The sequence below is a fragment of the Daktulosphaira vitifoliae genome, unplaced genomic scaffold (genome assembly GCF_025091365.1).
Source record: "Daktulosphaira vitifoliae isolate Bord-2020 unplaced genomic scaffold, ASM2509136v1 Scaffold_3, whole genome shotgun sequence".
NCBI classification, from domain to species: domain Eukaryota; kingdom Metazoa; phylum Arthropoda; class Insecta; order Hemiptera; family Phylloxeridae; genus Daktulosphaira; species Daktulosphaira vitifoliae.
Window position 1 is genome coordinate 37,007,551 of NW_026099574.1, and position 17,779 is coordinate 37,025,329.

Consider the following 17,779-nt stretch of genomic DNA (forward strand, 5'->3'; position numbering starts at 1 on the left):
TGCGATTGAGCAACGTGTAATTGCGATTGATATAATGTTTCAATTAAGAGGTCTACTTTGGGATACGTACGAACATGCACACGTGTTCATTTATTTATTACTAATAAAAATATTATTTGTACATTATTCAACGGCTCGGTTTTTTTTTTAATTTTTGACATAAATATCAAGTTTTTACAAATATAGTGTAATAGGAAATCATAGTTCATAATTTTTAGCATCGATAATTGTTTTGTGATATTGCAAAATTCTTAAACGAAAGTTGTGGTTGTTAATGAAATTGTTTTTGCTACAATAAATTCAGTACTTTGTTTTGAAATGAAACAAACGTAGTGTACGAATAATAAATATTCAACTTCATAGAAATTTAATGATGTAAAATTACCGTAAAAATCTTTTCACGTATTAATCTTTGTTTTTATTAATCTTTATTTATAATTATTAATCTTTATTTTTATTGGAAAATGTTCTCTAGAATAATATCGATATCTTTATAACAACTTCCAAACGATTTGTTTAACTTGTTTTTATTATATTTTACACTATTGTAAAATGATACTAAATTGATACTAAAAAATTGATCATCTTTTGAAATTCAGATAATTCGATTAAACGAAATTAGAGAAATACTTCAAGTCTACTTCGAATAAAAATTAACCATTTATTTTATTTTATGTTTTGTGTTAACAAACGTTTAAACTTATATTTGGAACTATTCAAATTTATACTTATGTAATATTTTTTGTTATTGAGAATTTTTCAATTGTGTCTACATTAAAGCACTTTTTGGGGAGGTTCTTTGAAAACAAATGAAACATTAAGAAGACATAGAAATATTTTTAACTGAAATGTTTTTAGAGGCTTCTTGATACTTTTGTTATTATGCGAAAATATATTTGTTTTTTTGTTGCCCTTATTTTAACAAAAAATAGTTCTGGAGCATAGCACATATCCTTAGTAACCACATTACTTTGATTTGAAATTTTCTATTCCTTTTGGTAATTGATTTTTAAATTCATCTTAATTTAGAAGTAAAACAGGGACAACATTTAAAACAAATATCATTTCTATGCAGCATCAAGGAATACTTGTTTTTAAGGTGGTCGCTCAGTTTTCTCTAGTTTTTTAGGCAGTCTCGGTACAAAGGCTATATATAAATAATATGCGAGTAAATGTAATCAAAAAATTATTTAATTAATTAAAAATTATTGGTTATCAAATATTTACACTATGATTGACATTTGTTCATTGTCCTTAATGTCAAATACAAGTATTAAACTTCTTATGCCTTTTCAAAAACTTTATTTTTAATTGTATTAATTGATAAAAGTTTAGTTTTTCATTAACTGAACTAGTAAATATTTTCATGAAATAATTGTTAAACATTTTTTTGATTTATTTTTAGTGCGTAAAGCCCTAAAAACATCATTATTAAGTGCTAATTGAAGTGTTCAAATAAAACATTTTACGACTACAAATTGTGATCCCAAGTAATAATTAACATTCGAAATTGACGTTGCGCTGTCTAAGATAAATACAAACGGCATACTACGTACCTATACGTTGAAATGTAATCTAAAATAAAATTACTTTCGGCCTCCAAATTATTAGTCCGCTATTAGAATCGAATAAATGTCATTTAACTTGATTTTTATTATTAGCGAGTCATTCAACTAGTGTGTAATGCGTTGTAACTACTATGGTACACAAATAAAAATATTTCCATGTTTAAAAACACGCAAATCAAACAACCGGAACATGAGGTATGAGTTGCTTGGAGAACCACAGACTTGTGAAATTGATCATTATGTGGTGATGATTGCAGGAAGAATTTATTTGCCTTCCCTAGACCTCAATTTAACTACTTTTTACCACGTCAGCGTTTAACTGCACCAACACGTGCAAAAAGTGGATTGACTTGTGGTTTGCGTTACGATAGAAATCTATGTTGGTGTAAACCAATTGAAATTCAGTCGAATTTCTAAAAAAAAATATATTGAGCCAACCATTTAATACAATGTAAAGTTTCCATTATTTTTTTTTATCAAGCTTTTAACACCGAAGTATATTAGAATTTCCATTTTGCTCTTTTTGTAAAGTACTTTTGCCGTTTGCGTTAATATTTTTACAGCTCAATGATCGTCGTACAATTGACATTATTTACAATTTTTTTTTTTTATGAAATTGCTCACCTCGTTGAATCTCGGTCTATTCGTAATCAGTTGGTTCCGTTCATAAAACTTGAACAGTATTGTATTTTCATAAACGTAGTAGACACACGCGCTTTATATTTTTCATTGAGAAATTCCTTAATGATATGAAGTAACTAAATACGCCTTCACCGAACTGTAAATGATTTACCTGGAATTTCGGAATCGAATACTTATGCACTGAAAATTAATGATGACCACTGGGAGCTACGAAAAAAAACTTGATCACAAAATACTAAACCAGGTGTAACTAAATATTACACAAATACTGTTAGAGATTTTCAAGTATTATGTTATGTATTTTTAATCAATATTGATATATTTTGCACCGTTTTTTATAATCATCAAACAGTAGAGGAATTTTCTAAAGAGATGGAACTAGACACCACCACATGTCTAGTGTTCGCAGCATTACAAGTTGCATACCTTTTAGTACCTAACATTTATTTTTTTCCCTCGATTAATTTTGAAACAATATTTTATTTACACAAAGATCGTAACGGATTTCTTAAGCGATCGGCGTTAAGTTTAACTAGTGTTTGATTTTTTTTTGTAAAATTTGTTTGTTCACAGAAACAAAAACGAAAACAACTGGTGGCTGGTTGCGTTTAAAAGGTTAATAGGCGCGACGAGTACCGAAGAAAAGCATTGGCCGCCGATATTTTCGCTTCCGTTTCCCGCCGGAAGAACACACAATGGCCCTACAGACATGCACATAAACGTTGATGCGTCGAGTGGAAAAACACAAAAATATATTTATATAAAAAAAAATAATTCCTCGTGTCACAAAACAAGCATAGCATATCGTATATTTATATACATCACAAGTATCTGTTGGTATTGTTGTATAAAATACAAAACGCAAACGTTCACATATGACAGGCGCTGTTGGCGTTAAAAACCGCAATTAAATTATACGTGTGTGCATGCATCATTTTTTTTTGGCGTGTCTAATGACACTACAGATAAAACACACGTCGTACTTAGCGTTATAGCCGCACAATAAATACATGTATATTACATTACACGTATAAGGTCACGGAGGATAAATTATTTCATGTTATTCGATGGAAAAGGATGGAATTTTTTTTTTTTTTATTACCTTTGTGTGTTTGTACATGAGTTTGACTCCGACTTGCAGGTTGGATGAACCAATGAGACCGCGCATGTCACGCTGGACATGACACAAAAAAAGTGTAAATACGTTATTAGTAAAAAACGAATGCGTTTTGTAACAATAATTGGATTTAAAACTAGCTAAATGTGCGCAGTCATTTCGATGAGGACACAATTCCCTTTTGGACACGATGAAACAAAAAAATATGTATAACAATAGTATTATCATGACGACGTGTACCGTAATCTTCTGTTTTAGTTTGAATTAGAATTATCGAATAAAAAAAAACTGTATAATATTTTTGAAACTATATCAATTTTCGTTTCCCGTTTTCATTAGTTTTTATGTTTTCCATTAAGTTTCACGTTCATAACGATTTTGTCGTTAGAATCATACATATTCATGTAGTTTATTATTACTTAATTACAAAATTAACTTATTATAATGAGAAATATACGTTTCTGACGTAATGTCTGAATTATAAAATATCGTTTAATTTTTTAGCAAGCATAATTTTCTTTTTATTACATTGTGTGCCTTATAACTTAAAAACTACATTGGTAAATATTTTATCACATTATACACATTGATTCAATTTACTGTTTACCGGTCACGGTCATTATTATTAGTGTCCACGTTATTTAAAAGAATTTTTAACTTGGATAAGTTTCCCAAACTTTAAAGACTTATTCGTAAAAGCTTAAAACTTTTTATGGGAATTGTTAATAAGTATTGAATATTTTATAGTCAATTGTATTCGTAAAAATAGGTAATTGATCAATTTAAAAATTCATTTATGTGTTTCAAAGTTTTTCAGTTTGTTCTTTTTTTGAACAATGACAGAAAGTTAAAAATGCACAATGTATAGCTAGTATAAAAAAATTGAGCATTTACATTTCTTTGTTATAATTAACGAGTTAGGAGCAAATCAATTCTGGATATTGAGGCCTAAATATTTATTTTTTTATCTAGACTGCACTAATAAATTAAGTTAAGCAAGTTAATTGGTTAGAAAAATGTTTGTTTGAAAATCCAATATGGATAGAAGTATGTTTATTAAATTTCATGTTAGATTCGGTATGTATTAATATATATAATTCAGTTGCCATATTTCACGATTCAATGTCGACAGCATTTTTTTGAAAGGAAACGGTTACAACGTTTTTGCTCGAAAACGAAAGGGTATTGTACATATTAAATATATTATAATATTGTACATTTGAACTCTGCGGTTATATTCTATAAATGTATTGGGACCTGTAGTACATACCTAACACGAACGGTATTTATTATTGATGGGCTAAATTTCATGCGTTAGCCTATCTATTAGTCGAGTATAATAGTAAAATATTCCGTTTTCGTGTAATCCAATATTCAAGAATGGTCACACGCCCTTTTTTCCCCTAAAACTTCCTTATTGCTGAATAATATAAAGGCATCTAGAATTAGCCCGTGTTCGTGTAATGATCGGTCAACGTTTTTAAATATGCCACGACGTCGTCGTATGGATATTGCAAATAAATCGAAATGATAAAAAACACACTCCGTACAGATCGCGGAGGGGTCACTAAACCGAGGCGGTAGTAGCCGTGCGATGGAAATGGCGTTCAATTACATCTCGTTTGTACTTGACACGCCCTCGGCGTTTTTTGCGTTTACTGTGCGCACACATACAGTACGCGTTTGTGCATTGCCGTTAAAAAAGGTTTGCGCGCAGGCATAGACCTAACTTGGCAATTACTCGTATTGTTTTTGTCAAGTTCGTCCCGGGCCGTACGTTCATTACAATGATATTATTGCCGAGCCGATTATGATAACTGCGCGTTCATTTTACCATAATATGCGCTTCCGGTTCGACACAATTGACCATCTGGACGGAAAATAACGATGCCGCACAGAAAAGCGTTTGTGTATCGATTGCGACGTAGAGGTGTCCAAGCTAATTGTACCGGACCTCTTCACACGTATCCACAACATGTCGTTCGATCCGTTTCGGATTAACACGATGTGCATTGAATAGGAGGCCCACACACAAAAAAAACCGTATTTTTACAATCTATTATTGCTTTCGATAAACAGCGGGCCAAATTAAAAGGTCCCTGTGATCATTGTACGAAACGAATGAACCATAACGCCCCAGGCAACACTATACTGCTGAACGCGCCTACCACAATTGTTTCTAATGTAAAACGAATACAGTGAATAGCGAGTACCCCGACGTCATTTAAGCTGTATGTTTTTTACGAGCAGAGGTATAGGTTCGTAAGTAAATAAAACACAAACAACACTTTTTAAACTCTAAACAGTAATATTATTTATTTTTGATGTAACGAAAATTTAAATATTTACACGTTCAATCGGATCAATAAATGTATATAAATAATATACTCATATTTATATATATATATAGAAATAGTACATCGAATACTTATAATATTGTAAATAGAATAGGTAAGTACGACCAGTTTGCACTCGCATAGAGTTTATGTCGGTTGGAAAACGATATTTCCCCGTGGCGTACATATGATGTATATAATATAGTAACAGTAAATAATGTACATAAATAATTATAACGAAGCGTTCAAAATTTTGCACTAATTTTTTGGCACTGTCAAATCGACTTGACTACACGTACTGATCTCTATAACCTAAACAACTATTTTTATATTAAAAAATACATATGCCTAATTACATATAACATTGCACAATTTTATTTTGTTACGTATATAACATATTACATTTTGTCATATATATATATATAAATAATAATACTATGTATATACTTAACAGCCTAATATATAAATAAATAAAAAAAAAATGTGTTTTTTTTTCAATTTGTTCTATCCGTTTAATTAATTAAAATAATTTATAATCTATTATTAATCATTAAAGTTGTAAGCAGAGTTTTCATAATTTATTTAATATTATTTGAACAGAACGTCCAAAATGAGAATCGGCCGTTTAAGTCTCTAATAATACACCAATGCTTTCTATTATTTACAAAAATAACTATGAACTACTCAGTAACAAAAACAAGAGTATGTATTATTATTATTGAACAACTCACAACCGGTACATGAATAATTAAATTGCGATATTTTTCACTATAAACGATATTAATAATTCATTAATCGATATAATTTTTACTTTTATTTCGCGGTAAAAGCGATGAGATTAAATGTAAATTATAATAAGTCAATGTATTTTTGTACTCGTACGGTACAATTAAAAAATTGCGGCTTCCGGTCGACGAAATACTTTAGAGAGTATACAATAATAATAAAACGCAAAATGATAATAATGTACAGTTGTAACATACAAAAAAACATTAAGTACAATGTTTTAAAACTAAGGAGAAAAACGACGACTAGGTAATGGTGTGTATGTGTGTGTTTGTGTGTTGTGTCCCCGTGATGGTTGCGTGCAGATCGTGTATTAGACGTCCACAGTGGGCGAGTCGATAGAACGATCGTCTTCAACGTCTACGGACCCGGGCCTGCTGTCCATGGACCTGGGGGAAGCGTGGGCAGACCTGTGCGGTTCAGGTGTCGGGCTGCGGCCGCCTGGCATGTGTGGCATCGCTGCGGGGTGATGGACACCGTAGTAAAGTGGGTGCGCCAGAGTCGGCGGTGGCGGTGGCGGTATATGGTGTCCACCGGCTCCAGGACCGCCGGCCATACCCGGGTACAGTCGGTACGCCAACGGCTTCTGTAGCGTGGATACGGCCGCTGCGGCTACGGCGGCTTGTCGGTAATACAAGTCGGCGGCCGACGGGGCGCTGCCGGGGCCAGAGCCACTACCACCCGCCCCTGCGGCACCTCCTGGATAAGGCCAACAGCCGTACGGCGGTCCTCCGTAGAGCCGTTGGAAAGCGGCATAGTTGCCAGCCTCGGCCAACAATTCCAAACCAACTGCTGTTTGTCGTTTCCACTTGGTCCTGAGAACATAAAAATAAGGCAGACCGTGAGACTGAGAAAATTAAAATTTGTCGTGTTGCGAAATTGATCGAACAAGACAACCGCTAACGACATTAAAAATAAACAAAAATGTCGAAAATATTAAATATTTTTTACAAAAACAAAATAGTACTATTTTATCTTCATTATTTAAAATAATCTTTTTACCATTAGATATGGTCTAACAGTGAAATTTATTTTTACATTATTTTGTACCGTTAAAACATTTTAATCAACGTAATTTTAATTGGAAATAGTCTTGTACGTGTAGTAAGACACAAAATTATGGTTAAATTGCTATTAGAAACTTTTATTATTTTGACTATTTTTGTATGTAAAAATATACCTGTCCAAAGCCCATGGAATATTAACTACTGAATTTTAATGGTATTTTTACGCTTCTTTGTGTCATTATGTTATAATATTATATTTTACATAGTATAGCGTGCAGAGTGTTGGGTATTTTTTTTTATCTTTACACTATTATAGGAAATTATATGGACGTGTCTACAGTGTATTATTAGAGGCTTGTGCATTAATAATATTGTGTATGAGTATAGCGTTTTGACTTTTGGGAATTTTACTTTTAAACGGTGCTTTAATTACTAAGGTAAAAAATAAAATATTATTACAAAAGAGTGTTTTGTTAACAGCACAGTCACACGTTTATTTCGAACGAAAATATTTTAAATAAAACAATAGACGTTCCGGGTCGACTACAACAGTTGTACGATAAGTTTGAAGGGAATCGTTTTTTAAAACTCATTGTTGCCTTGTCACTTTGCCATTCAAAGAAAACTACATATTTGAGTTACATAATTCACTATCGTACGTTTAATTAGAAGCTCATCGCGTTGTAAGTCGTGCAGCAATTGAAACATTAGCAGAATCGCCAGAGTCCGTCGCACGTGCTCGACCGTCGCGCATCGATGTAACGATTCGTCACGTTGGTTTTCCATATGAAAAAAAAAAAAATTACTCGTGTTTGATAAAACGCCGAAGTGGTCAGAAAAAAAAAAATCTAATCCGTACGAGCCGCGGCACATGAGACGAGTCAAAAAGTATTGAATAAAAGCTAAACGTGACTGAAAGAGAAATAAAGAGTTGAAAATGATCTTTCATCGGATCATGACCGAGTGGATTTGGACGAAGAAAAAAAAATGTTTGCTCTCAGTGAACAGCGTGACTAGCACAATAATTCACGGATCGGAAATGGCTTTTTTTCGCCTCCCTCGTGGCTCGTTCACAAACACGGTTTTTTATTATATTTATTTTTTCTCCCCTTGGCAAACGTCTTCATTGGCATCAGCAGACGGTGACGAGTCAATCGCCGCGGCTTACTTTGCTGTAGACGCACCGAACGTTATACGTGTGCAATATTTCATCAAGTGTAAATAGCTGTTGGCACCAATTAAATGCCTTTGCCGTTACCTGTGTGGTTAATATGTTATAATTATTACAACGCCGTTTAATAACCTCCTTCTCGTTATCTAATTCCGGCGGCGGGTCCATGCCAACAACTAAAAATTGTTCAAACGCGTTTACTTTGAGCCGGCCAAAACTCATTTGTCATGTCCGTACACTCGACAAGTATTAATATTTTAAAATTATTATTAACTACTAGAGAACCGTCAACGCCGAACGGTAGCGGGAAAAAGTAATTTTAATTTTTCTTTGATTTGGCTTAGCAGCCCAGAGTGGATTTCGCAGGGCCGTGCGCTTATTATGAAAAGATTAACAATAAAAATAAAAACGGTCGATAACGATTCGCAGAACACGCATGCGACCACAAAAACGACACGTCAAAGGCTAAAACGGTAATAAATTATAACATTTAAACGTATTTGCCCGACGCATCTATTTATGGTCGCGTACCTTCCTTCCTGACAGTGTCTTTTGACCAACCCCCTTTAATAACACTCGGTCGATCACCAATCCTTTGCTGGCAGATGCGCTGCCAAGTCAATAAATTATATCATTACACACAATAAGGCCGCAAAATACAAACGATTTCATCGCCAAGACTTCTTACACGGTTTTCACACTCCAAATGATAATAATATGTCTTTTTTTACACACACACACTCAGTGGGTTATTAGGCGGCTTGTTACAATACAACAACACATTACCGTTCGAGTGCCTCTACACGGCCGCCGCTGTTGAACGCCTCCTCCTGCCCTCGTGTACCGCACAACAATATGATCATACGATACATTATAATAACACGTACTTGACAAATGATCGACCCTCTTTTGGGAAACCGCCGCGGAATTGTTGTGTATTTATACAAGAGACAGAAATACATTTTACACGAGCGTAATTTAGCTTTATAAACATGAATGTACAAAAATTTCACAGTGGCACACCCCAATACAAACATTGCAAAGGGGCGGGGAAGAGTGCTTTGCATTCTGACGGTACAACACAAGTACTATTTATAGAGTAGAGCAGTAACGGTCGCAGACGTTTTACACGTTTTTTTTTTTAACGCCTCTTCTAAAACCATTCGAGCCCGCCCTTAACGCACATACTCGTCTTCATTTAAATAGATACGAGCGACAAACAACTATCATCCCTTCCCACACCACGTGCGCTTAAAACGCCTACGAGATAACTGCTTCGATACTACCGAGGGCATATTTTCAATGGGATATTTACCTTCTGTTTTGGTACCAGGTCTTGACTTGCGTGTCGGATAAGTTCAGTTTGGCGGCCAATTCCATGCGGTCCTGGACGCTCAAGTACTTTTGCCTTTCGAAGCTCTTCTCGAGCGTTTGTAGCTGATGGTCGGTGAACGCCGTCCTGGCCTTTCTTTGTTTTTTGCTCAAGTTCGAACCTGAATTCCTTCCGTCTTCGTCTCTGTGACCTGTAAAATACAAAACCGAATGAGCAACCGCAAAAAATGATTAAAAAAACGTCTCATCCGCGTGTGGGTTATTTACAGGTGAATTCGAGCGACTTAAGGGCGTACAAACACACGGTGGTTTTGCATTGTAATAATAATCGTACCGCCAACGAGGTTAAAAAAACGCGATTTAATGCTTACAAGTATTGTAACGTATGGTATGACACGATCATATGTTTGCGGCGGTCAACACGCGATTCTAGTTCGGCGTTTGAGTCATTAGTTTTTTTGCGGTAGGAAAACGATAAAAATCGTTCACAAAACGCTCTTGTATAAACGGCATTATTATAATAATAACAACGCCGAGTGTCGTGTCATACGTTTTAACGGTTTTTATTATGCTATAAGTGTTTGCGTGCCGAATATTTCAGTGAAAAACCGGTGACTAAATGTTGTTCATACACTTTTTACCGGTTGAAATGTTATTATATTTCAATAATCTCCGGGGGCCGTTGACGATTTCCCAAAGTTGTTCGAAATAGATCACCACCAGCCGACGATTACCAATTGATATCAGACCGACCGGCTGCTGCCGAGTACGTGCGCAGTTTGATTCAAACACCCAACGCGCCCGCACGACAACGTTATTGTATTAAGTCGTTCGAGTGTTGTCGCGTTACGGCCATTGTACGACATGTATTCGTTTGTCGATTTGCATTAGAATAACCGGAGCGGTGGCCGACAATAGCTTTTAACACCATTATGCGTAAGTGTGTGTTGACAGGGGTCGGACGAAACGGTGGAGATTGTTGCGAGACGGTAATTGGAGTAAAATGAAAGCAGAAAAAAATACACTTGGGGGAGAAGCGGGTCGAAAGCCAATGAGCCGCGGGGCTTAAGTGGTCCGTTCAGCCCTTCTGAAAATAATTCCTTTGGGTGGAGCGCCCGGTAGTCGGTCTACCCCTCCGTCGTCGTTTGTTTCAGGCCCCTCTCTCGTAACGCACGCGGCTAGTGTACATATCAATTTTAATAGCACTCGACTCGAATAATTCCGGTACACACACACAAGGGCCCCGCCCAGATCGTTTAAACGGGTTAATGGACTCGTCTTGTATTCTGAGATCAAGACGACATTGCGATGCGATCGAGCGGTTTTTCGGAGTGAACAGGACCTGCTTAATTTCACTAATGGTCCCGGAAACACTGCAGAGTACATCGAGACTCTGCCAGTGGAAAACTTTGCCGCGGAAAATGTTCGCGTCGTCGGTCAGGTACGGTGTCATAATGTGAATTCAAATTGTGAAATTGTGTAATCTCAGAATTCGTTGTTCGTACAATAATTTCGGTCGCTCATTTCTGGCCAGTCTGCTAATGCCGAGGATGGCGCGCTACTGTTTACAGTGTCATATTGCTGCAGAAGTAGTGTGCGAACGGCCAAATGGCTGTAAACGGAAAGCGTGTGAGCGAAATGCTGTACGAGGGTCAATACGTGGTGCCGGCCGTAACCTATGCACGGAACGGGTATATGAACACCGAGTGGATTCATATTTAAACGCGGTATTATATTATTAAGGGTGTTGTTTATACAGTAAAACGACTCGGTTGCCAAGAACTTTGCGTGTTCGCCCGAGAAAAGGATATAGACACACAACTGCGGTCACCGTTTACAAAATATAATTACATTAATAATAGATTTTTTTTTCCTTTGTTTACGGTACCCTTCGCCTCCCCGCCGACATGTACGAGTTTGGGGATTAATAATTAGTATGGCGAGCATAACCCCATGTAGTTAATAATATTTTAATCGTTTTCTTCCAATCGCTTACTGCGCACCACCGAGTTGACCAGGTTTAAAACACACCGAAACGTTTACAATTAGTGTATTTAACTAAGTTTCGGCTGTAAGGGCTGCCCGGTAAAAAACTTTTATAAACGTGTCGCCACTGACGAATTACCGGCTGATTTTGATTTAGGCGTTCTTTTAAAACGTCCGGTGCGAATACGAGAACAATAACCGCAATGAATTATTTTGACGACAATTACCTTTCCACCGCGATACCACTTTATGACTACTTTAAGGGTTCCGTTAAAATACTCAAACGAGTAAACCGTTAAATTGATGCTCATTGAATAATAAAACGTTGTAAACATCTGAACCGCATTGACGTATAATAAAAATACGTTTCCGCATTTATTCTTCATGCGAATAGAAAACCAAGTGATAACACGACTACTAATAGCTGCGGCGGTTACCTCAGCAATGTTGCCAGTGATTTCCATAGATGCACAACGGTATTACGATAAAATATCATTACAAATCACATGAATGCGGTTGTTTTTATTTTTTGGTGCCTATTATTTTAGGTGTATATATTCATATTGGTGTGTATTATGAGTCACCATTGCTGTTACACCATCAGGGCAGCGTCAAGGAAAACTCGAGTTGTCCGCGGTGACACACGCCGTAGACGACTCGAGGGCCGAGAATTCAATGGGAGTGCACACGTTTAGTCAGTCCGCCGTAATTGAGACGAGCGGTTTCAGGTTGGACGAAGTAATAGGGGCGGGACTTGCGCATTAGTTGAACGTTATTTCATTAAGCACACAATGGAAGCGTTAATACACTGAAAGTATAACGAGATAATTGACTCGTCGGAAACGGTTAGCTTCGTAAACTCAACACCTAGTGCCAAGTGTTGGCGGTGACATTTCAAGGGAATTTTATGCTCTTCATGTGCGAGTACTTGCCGTGTGTTGTTGTACGCGACACATACTCAACGGGCTTCTAAATTAGCCGTAACTCGGTTCCAAAATAGTAGGACGGGGCTATTAATCAACCGCAGTTTGTCGCCACGTGCAAGGCATACTCGGCGTCGTGCTTTGCTGTGCGCTCAATGACGTCGTTAATATATTGTTCTTAATTATAATATTATCGCGGCAATGTTTCCTTTTTTAAAATATTCAATCATGGCCGACGAATCCGCCGAGGGTGGGGCAGACGCGTCTAATTTGGCCCAGTGTGCTCGCAACACACACGAGTAACGTTGGCAACATGCCAAGACGGGCTGGTCGCGTACGACAGACAAGGTGGTGCGGCGGATGCAGCGGCGGCAAACGATTTACTGCCTCCGCCTGGTATATTAGCGCCAATTAGTGACTGCCAATGATATATTATTACAGCGTTGAATACCAAACGTAATTTACCCCCCGCGACAGTTGATTACACGAATAGCGCATACTTTGGAGCGCTAGCCGAGTTCGTGTGCCAACGTTTTTGACTTTTTACTTTCCGAGTAATCAAACGGCTCTTTTCATGAAAAATAAGAATGTCGATCCGAATAGCACTTCGTGAACAACATTACAATAACATCGAGTTGGCTTAGTAATTAAATTGCGATTCAAAAGTTTCGCGGAGACTACACAAAATTATTTCACGATCGTTATACGAATTTCTACACTAATGTCAATTGACTCACGAGACAAATGGACACAAACCATTGAAAATTAAAACGCGATAACCAATGAAAAATGTCATTCGACCTTAGAGCGATTAGAGACGTTTAATAGTAACAGTTCAGTCGATTCATAGGAGTGAACTTGAAAGTCTACAAAGTACGACTCGGTGTTAATGTAATTGAAATTATTTTCGACAAAACTAAATAAATAACACAGTACAAAGAAGTATAATAATTTTTTTTTTTTTTGTGGCAGTTTGGGCGCTTAGGATGTATTATCTATTTAAAAAAGCCATTGTTGTTACCAATTTATATTATTTAGCGAAAAAACACTCATCGTTTCGTGCACGCGTGATTTAAACCAACGTTTTTTCTCCTCCTTTCCCCTTAATCGACTTTCCTTTACAATATTTAAGTGGCTCGGTGTTATTATTACTATTATTGTTATGTACATATTGAAATAACTAATACAATTTCGCCGGTGCCCAAAACAACATCGCGTGACGGCATCACGACTATCAGAGTATTACATTATTGTATTGTACTCGTAATATTATACAGCCAATCGGTTTATATTGGATTTAATCGATTAAAAAAACAATTCAAATAATTGTCGTGCTGGACGAGTCGCGCGCTACGACATTGTACTTGGATAGCATCCCGACCCCGTGGCTTTTTTCGCCTTTTCCGCCTTTTGCCGTCGGGGGTGGCGTGCGACGGCAGCAACAAAGTACAAAATAACAGGGAAAATATTAATGAAATATGTAAAAATAAAACTGAGTACAATATTGCCGCGATACGGTCGCCGTCGACGACAAAACGGTTTTTTCCCCTCGTATCAAATGTTCGGCTAAGTGCCGGCGCTTAAAAGCGGCCGTGCCTGTAAAAAGGAAAATAAAAAACGAATAAAACTTGCCCGAAAAGAGGTAAACGCCTGTGTATAAATATGCCGGCAGATCGAATGTCGCGATAAAAACATGTTTAAATGGTTCGGTTGTGAGCGCGCAAAAACAAACTCGCGTACACGCATTAGTCGGTCCGAAGTGGTGGCAAAATGTGGCCCAGAGGTTTTTTATGCAAATATTGTAATTATTATTTCCACTAGGCAACACGCACGACAATGGGAAATACCAATTGCGACCCGACTGCGGAGGATATCGGCACAAAAAACCCAACACGGTAGCCGTACGACAACACGACAAGTTATAACATAACAGCGCAATAATCGCGATCGGCCGGAATAGCGGAAACGTCGAGTGGCGTACTTAATCCGTACGGTGGTCCCTTTGTGTGCGTTGGGGTAGTTTTTTGATGTTAATCCGACACGGACCGATTCGAAACGTCAAAACCGTTTACACACATCGCTCTGGGAATAGCGTTAAAAATATCATTATTGTGTTATTGTGAATCGACATATCGATTTTTGACTTTAGAAGAATAACGCACAAGACCCGCGAGGCCCATTGAATTGTATTTTGTTGGTATTTATTTGAAAATTTCGGGGGGTCGTACGGTGTGTTTGTCGAAATAATGCGTTTTCTGCGAACCGAGTGTTTATCCGCCGATTTGGATTTACCGTGCGAACCGGCAAATACATTGTGCACTGCAATGATCGTTTTTCGGACACGATGTCGTTACACCGGTAACGGTTTACATATTTTTATATTGCGCAATTATAAAACAATTGTAATAATTGCACTCCAATTACTCGTATACCTATTTAGTCCGTGTTGGTTTTTTATTTTTTGTGGCCAATGTCCCACAGTAGACCCAGTAAAGGTTTTTGAACTCATCGAGAATTTTTCACTTACAAAATTATTCGGATTTCAGACAAACATGTAATCAATTTAGTTTACTAACGTTAATCTGTGTAAAAAAAAAAAAAAAATGCTTCTCATGAATTTTTATGTTCTTATTTTTTAGTACAATATAAACATTTTTTGAGCTTGTTCAAAAATTCCAAAGAATTATTTTTTAGTTTAGAAATTAAAACATTATCTGTTGCAGACCAACCTTTTTTATTTGTGTTATAATTTTTGAATAAACAATTGAAAATCCATAAGATTGGCGGTTACGTTATTTTTATAGGAAATAATTTTTGTCCATTTAATCAAACACTTACCATTAGAGCAGACCGATGAGTTGTCGCCGGGCAATCCGCTATCAGTGCCACTTTCGTGGTCGTCACTCAAGTCCGAGTCATTCACGTGGCCAATGCCTGAACCGATACCGCCGTTGTTGTTTCCGGCCGCCAAACTTGCACCGGAAGAGCGGCCGTGCAACGATAGATCCCTGGGCCCGTCCGTGGACGAGGCCGGCGAAACCGGCGAACCGTTCCCGCGGCCGCTGTCCGACAGTATGTCGGTAATCATGAACCTGGATCTGCCCAGGTGATGGAGCGGCATTGTACCACCGGCTGCAGCAGAAGCGGCTGTCAGGTCGTGCACGGTCATCCTATGGTCTGCGGCCACCGCAGCGAGCCCGATCGGCCACTGAAGAAACGTCGTGCCACCACGTCCGGACACCGTTGGCCCGTGCGGCGCGCGCGTACAGTCGAGCGTCGCCGTCGTAAACGTCACGAGAAATCCGCACTAATGGAAAATGTGAACGACGTGTTCGCCGGGATCACAGCAAACCGTATGATAAAATATTAATAAAAAAACAAACACGATTACAGTGTGTGTATGGTCGACAACCGTCGAGAGCCGTACGTCTGGCAATGACGACGAGTTACGCTGGCGAACGGTGTGTGAATGTGTGCGGTCAGAACAACGTGGACGATCGACAGACCTAGTGGTGATGTCGGTAGGTGCGCAGTCGATGGTTAACTAAACGATTGGTTAAGCGACTGTTAACGGCGGCGGTGCCGGCGACATGCAGTGCCGGAAGGGGCGACCGCCCATCTGTGGGCGGCTCTATCCAACCAGAGGCTGCCGTCCGGCGACGATAACACGATTATCGTCGTCAATACACACACACAAGCGACAACGTTCGCCTCTCCCAATAATCCTCCGCCTCTGCAAGAGGATCCACACCGCAGCTGCCACCCAGCAGCCCTCGGTGCCAGAATTAATCATAACGTTACAAATACTTAAGTAATGGCAATTGTAACGATTATTTGTAATCTTATTGTCTTATATTTCAATCTCAAAAAAACTAATTTACCACTTTGCGTATATATTTTTAATAATAAGGTTTTTATTTGAAAAAAAATATCTTAATTACAAAAATTTATTCGAACGATTACGTTTTACAAGAATTAACAATTTAGTTTACTTTTATAATTTTCAATCATCGAGATTAAACTATCAAATCAATACCTTAAAATTGGTATTAAAATATGAAGTTATAAAAGTGTCATCACGATACCAATTTGCATTGTTAATTAAAGAATAACACAACACAATTTTTAATTATAAATATTCTGATAATACATAATAAAATTATTCCGGTTTAAATATTTCAGAGTTATATTTTACGATGTGCCAGATAGCTCTCTCTCTCTTTTTTTTTTTTATAAAAAATCAATTATCAACATATTTATTATTAATAATATTATTGAGTCAATAATATACTATGGCAAAATATAGTATAATATAATACTATGGTAAAATGATTTTTTTAATACTATACGAGAATAATATTTGTATAACAATGAAAAATTAATTAAGTAATTAATATTAATTTGTGACAGTGTGACTAAAAGTCGTCATAGATTATTAAACCTAAAGTTTTTGCAATGTTGACAGTAATTGTGTAGAAAATTATTTTTTTAGGTGAATAATTATTATTAAATAAGTGTTTTTATGAAAAAAAAAAAAAGAAACATTTAAAATAATAAAAACAAAACTTTTTTTAAGACTTCATGCGTCTTCAGTGCTTTTATATGATCAAGAGAGCAAAAAATATTGAACTTTTGTTACAATTCATTATGTTATTTGTTAAACTTTATACTAATATTTAATTTTGAATTTTATTTCGAATCAATATTATTAAAATGATTATTGTGATTGATATCTTACGCCGGTATAATCATTATCTGATAGAAGGTATCTCCTAAAAAAATACAATTAATGACGATTATCATAATACAATATAAACTGTAAAATTGTCTTGAATTAAGAAATTATTCACAACGTATATAACTTCCAAATTTTAAAAACTTCATTGAATACATATTAAAAAAAAAAAAAAA

The 17,779-nt window shown here is 36.6% G+C and overlaps 1 protein-coding gene across 1 annotated transcript; it reads right to left on the reverse strand.

The window, feature by feature from the left end:
- Positions 1 to 5,635: 5,635 nt before the first annotated feature.
- LOC126901524 (homeobox protein B-H1-like) lies at positions 5,636 to 16,401 on the reverse strand. The gene is made up of 3 exons (XM_050678018.1): positions 15,707 to 16,401; positions 9,943 to 10,150; positions 5,636 to 7,264 (listed from the first exon to the last, which is right to left on the reverse strand). Exons 1-3 carry the CDS (start codon positions 16,035 to 16,037, stop codon positions 6,763 to 6,765), a joined length of 1,041 nt encoding a protein of 346 aa, XP_050533975.1. The 5' UTR covers positions 16,038 to 16,401; the 3' UTR covers positions 5,636 to 6,762.
- Between the last annotated feature and the right edge of the window lie 1,378 nt (positions 16,402 to 17,779).